Source organism: Austrofundulus limnaeus, unplaced genomic scaffold (genome assembly GCF_001266775.1).
Source record: "Austrofundulus limnaeus strain Quisiro unplaced genomic scaffold, Austrofundulus_limnaeus-1.0 Scaffold237, whole genome shotgun sequence".
NCBI lineage: Eukaryota > Metazoa > Chordata > Actinopteri > Cyprinodontiformes > Rivulidae > Austrofundulus > Austrofundulus limnaeus.
In genome coordinates, this window is record NW_013952639.1 from 171078 (window position 1) to 172645 (window position 1568).

General features: G+C 41.1%; 1 protein-coding gene across 1 annotated transcript in view; it reads right to left on the reverse strand.

The window, feature by feature from the left end:
• Positions 1-147: 147 nt before the first annotated feature.
• Positions 148-1568, reverse strand: part of LOC106525701 (cyclic nucleotide-gated cation channel alpha-4) — a gene marked incomplete at its 5' end in the record, with an annotated part of 2307 nt that continues 886 nt past the window's right edge. The window contains 1 exon segment of the mRNA XM_014020018.1: positions 148-1353. Coding sequence (XP_013875472.1) covers positions 590-1353 — 764 coding nt within the window.

The following is a 1568-nucleotide window of genomic DNA, read 5'->3' on the forward strand; positions in this document are numbered from 1 at the left end:
CTGATGACATCATTATAACCAAAATTATAAAAATTGAAATTGCTAAAAAACTATAAAAATTTAATAAATCAAAAGTCATAGCCGGAATGTCCTGAAAGAGATGAATATTTTGTTATATGAATGGTTGAAGTAGCATAAAAATTGTGGAAGGAGAAGCAGTCCAAAAAAAAATGTACGGAAAAAAACTGGAATAATAACAAATAAAGAGAATCATGAAATCAATATTGTGAATGTTTGAGGCATTCACACAATAAACTATTCAGTTAAACAATGATTTAAAAGTTTTTTCTGACACAAAATGCATGAAACTGAGACTGGTAGTCATACTCCATGTGAAAAAAAGTCAAATAAAAAAGTTGAGTCAAATAAATTCATTTAGAAAATATCCATTAAAATGTAACGTGATGCAGATTTCACACTTTGTGTTCTGGAGAATAAGTGTTTCTAAATGGAGACACTGTGCTGCCATCAAGCGGAAGAAAGATGTATTGCAACAAACAAATTCAACTTTACATACCAACACWTAAATCCTCTATTTTCAAATGTTTAGTTTATTAATATTATTATTATTATATCCAAGCCTTTCATTTCACTCCTCCATCTCTTTTTTATCCTGGTCTTCAGTCTTTTCCATCTCCTCCTCACATTTCTCTTCTCTTCCATGTCCAGGTTCAGTCTCAGCTCCGTCACCTTTCCTGGGTGTGTCGTCTCCTTGGTCTCTGACTCTTTCCTTATTGTCTTCTGTTTTCTCTGTCAGACCATCTGAGGTCTTCAGACCAACTTTCTGTCCCTCCACCACACWTTCAGTTTCCTCTTTTGTACCTCTAATGCTCTCTCCACCTCCTTTGGTCACATCATCATCACTTTGTCCTCTGGCCTTTATGTTTAAATCTTCTTCTTGCTCTCCTTCTGCCTCCTCTCTCTCACAGTCAGCCTCCCCTCCCACGCCCTCCAGTCTTCCCTGCGCTCCTTCTCCTTCATGCCCACCATCTGGCGGCCGAGGTTTCTGCACCGCAGCCTGCATCTCCAGCTGCTCCACTCTGACCTGCAGCTTGCGGTTGCTGGACTCCAGCTCCACCATGAGTCGGGCCAGTTTGGTCTGCAGGGTTTCCACGTTGTCCCCCAACCTTTTTATCTTGTTTTCAACGTTCTCCGCTTCCACCACCACTCCGTCCAAGCTCTCCTCCAGCATGCCCATCTTGACGAGGATCTGTCGGCKTTTCTCCTCCAGGTGCCGTTTGGCTGCTGGGAACTCAGAGAGCACATCAGTCAGGTCTTCTTTGGACAAGCTGAACAGGTCAGAGTGGCCGATGCTTCTGATGTTGGCAGTGCGACGGTTGCCTGATTTGTTACCTGAAGTGGGAAAAAAATGCAGTATTTCTTTAGAACARATAAATACTTAAAGGGATCCCTGATTAGTTGTAACATTAGATTTACAGTTTTGTAAATTTTAAAAATATATACAGTATTTTAACACGGACGGAGCCATTTTATTTCCACACAAAGCATTCTGGGTAAATGATGACGTGGATAGGTCCTCGGTGCGAGGCTGCTAGCGAGCTATATCC